Source organism: Agrilus planipennis, unplaced genomic scaffold (assembly GCF_000699045.2).
Source record: "Agrilus planipennis isolate EAB-ADULT unplaced genomic scaffold, Apla_2.0 scaffold239, whole genome shotgun sequence".
Taxonomy (NCBI): Eukaryota; Metazoa; Arthropoda; class Insecta; order Coleoptera; family Buprestidae; genus Agrilus; species Agrilus planipennis.
Window position 1 is genome coordinate 303,336 of NW_020442381.1, and position 2,646 is coordinate 305,981.

The following is a 2,646-nucleotide window of genomic DNA, read 5'->3' on the forward strand; positions in this document are numbered from 1 at the left end:
TATGTGAAACCGAACGTCCTATTTATTTTCAAATATTCCGATTATTCCTGTTTCATTTTTGAAGCAAACAGAAATACGTTCTTTAAGTCAAACAAAATAACAACTTTTACCTTATTTTATGACCATCTGAACCCTCAGGCTTAAATATGTACGTATTCTTAACAGCAAAGATTCTAAGAATTTTACTACCATTAGAGATTTTTGTTACCATAACAAAGGAGAAAGTTGGAGCACTAGTGTTTACCAGTTAGTTAGTTTGTTTTAGTAGAGTTACTAAGCTGTTTTGCCGGGACAGTACCAACCAACCAATTATTTTACCGCTAAATTTGTCTTTTGTATATTGTATATATTTTATTCAATAAATAGTGATTATCTTTAATTAGACACATCACATTCGGAAATCATTGAAGTGACCCAATTTCCCATTAAGTTTACACTTTTAATAATTTACGAATGAAATTACTTACTTTTTGAGATATTTACAGGCTCACGTAATTAGGGATTGGTCTAATATTAAACCTGCTCCCGCAGTACCCAATTCGCTTGCATCCTCTGAAGAAATAAAGATCGTAGGAGGTAATGAAGCTGCACGAAACTCTTTACCATACCAAGTAAGCATTGAAAATAGTTGAAATGTTTGAAATTTGATCAAAATCTTGGGAGTTAATCGATATTGTATATAAAGGGTTTAATAGAAATAAGTGCCGAGCTTTGGAGGGTGTAAACTAGATGCTATAAATTATCGCACAAAGAGTACAACAGAGTGGTTAAGGGCAATAAGAAACTCAAAATAGTTTAAGATCCGAAGCCGGTCCTGTACGTGAGTTGGCAATATAGGGGTCTAGTGACGTAAAAACTCTGTAGCTATATAGATGGAGAATTGCCGTTTGTCTAATCGTAAGATTTTGGCATGTTGGCCACTTTATAGTTTGTTAGAGTTTTTGGAGGAGTTAATAACGAAAGAATAAACACTAAATAACAAGACAACAACACAACAATATATTTATAAACTTAACAAGGAAAGATGATCGGCGATAAAACTTATGAAGTGTATTAAGCAGTACCAGAAGGTAGGAAGACGGGATAATGACTGACTATGTTATCAAAAAGAAATTTTCAAAAAAATTGTGAAGAAGGGGCTAATAGTTGGTGGATGAAAGTAGGGTACTAATAGGGTAGCAATGAGATTGGAAAGTTATGAAGATGAGAAACACTTNAATGTCAATATACGAAATACTAGGAGATGGATTTAGACCCTAAACTATAATAAAGTTATTTGGACAGGGACATTTTAATTATTAACAAAATTTTGCCGGCTATAACGCTGCTTTGACACTAATACTTCATAATCGTAAACGGTTGATAATACATTTACAATTCGTTCGATATTTTCCCAATTTTATTCTCTTATTAGTTTTCTACATCAATCTATAAACATCCAGGACTTAAAACTCCCCCTTAACCAATTCTTCTAATAACTTCATTTCGAAAATACTACTTCAGTTATGTTTATTTATGTTTGCTCAGTGGTGTAAATTTTGAGTTAAAAGTGCAATTTTGAAGTTAAAAAAGAAAGGGTCATTTGGGATTATTTTGTTGATATTAACGATGCAAGTGCAAATTTTTACAACTTGTTTTATTATTCGGATATATTGATTTACAAAAAGATGAGAAATAACATTTTTCTAAGTTCCGATAAGCTTCCGTTACAAAAATGTGAGAATGTATGTGGAACTTCTGTAATTACGGAAGCGGAAGCGGAGATTTGTGCAACACTAATGTGCGTAGCTAAACTCGGGTTTTCTGATCATTATTCCTTATGTTTCGTCTGCAACTGCGACTGGCATTCACAAGGGTGGCGTGGTGGTCGTCTCGGTCGAAATTCTCTTAAAGGTCGTTCGGTGGTCGAAACGTCGGGAAGAAATTATTTTCACAAATAACAGCCAGAGAACTCGAGTTTAACTACGTAGAATATTAGGTGTTTAAAATGCACATGATAATGACAAATTTGTTTTTACCAGTATTATAATTATTAACATCAAAAATTTATTAGTTTTTAAAAGTAAATGTGAGTGTGTTAGGTCGTGGTTTCGCCGTTTGTGTTGGTAATGTCGTCCTAATTTCGATGTTTTCGGAGTCGATAGGCCTAAAAAAAATTTTGAAGTGAGCATTTTGTTATTTTATCTCTTACAAGTGTTCGCAAGTGAACCGTCATGCTCAGATCTGTGACGCTGAGTCAGACTTACTCGTCCCACTCGATATTTGAGGTGAGGCACTAAATCGTCTACAGGTACTCACCTGCAGTCGTCATCAGGTACGTTTTGCATGTTTAGTGTCTTTTGGTGGATATTATTTAAATATCAAGAAAACACTAATAATTTATAAAAATAACAATCGAAAACACAAGTAACAAAAAGGCAAAAGGAGTGAAACATACAAACGAGAACAAAGTGGCAAAAAGAACAAGATAATACAACAATAACAAAGACACCAACAAAAATGAAAACAATAATACATGCACTTATGAACGTTAGTAGAAGCGGTAGACGGGAGACTGTAATGATATGAAAAAAAAAAAAAACTTTTGGGGGTTTCATTCCCACCAGCCAGTAATGCTGGTGGGCGGGCAGTCCCTCCGGACTACGC

At 34.1% G+C, this 2,646-nt stretch overlaps 1 protein-coding gene across 1 annotated transcript in view; it reads left to right on the forward strand.

Annotated features, from left to right (window-relative positions):
* Window positions 1-2,646, forward strand: part of LOC108741717 (brachyurin-like) — a 16,940-nt gene that overhangs the window by 5,633 nt on the left and 8,661 nt on the right. Inside the window, exon 2 of the mRNA XM_025980095.1 lies at window positions 486-611. Coding sequence (XP_025835880.1) covers window positions 486-611 — 126 coding nt within the window. The remainder of the gene's footprint in view (window positions 1-485; window positions 612-2,646) is intronic.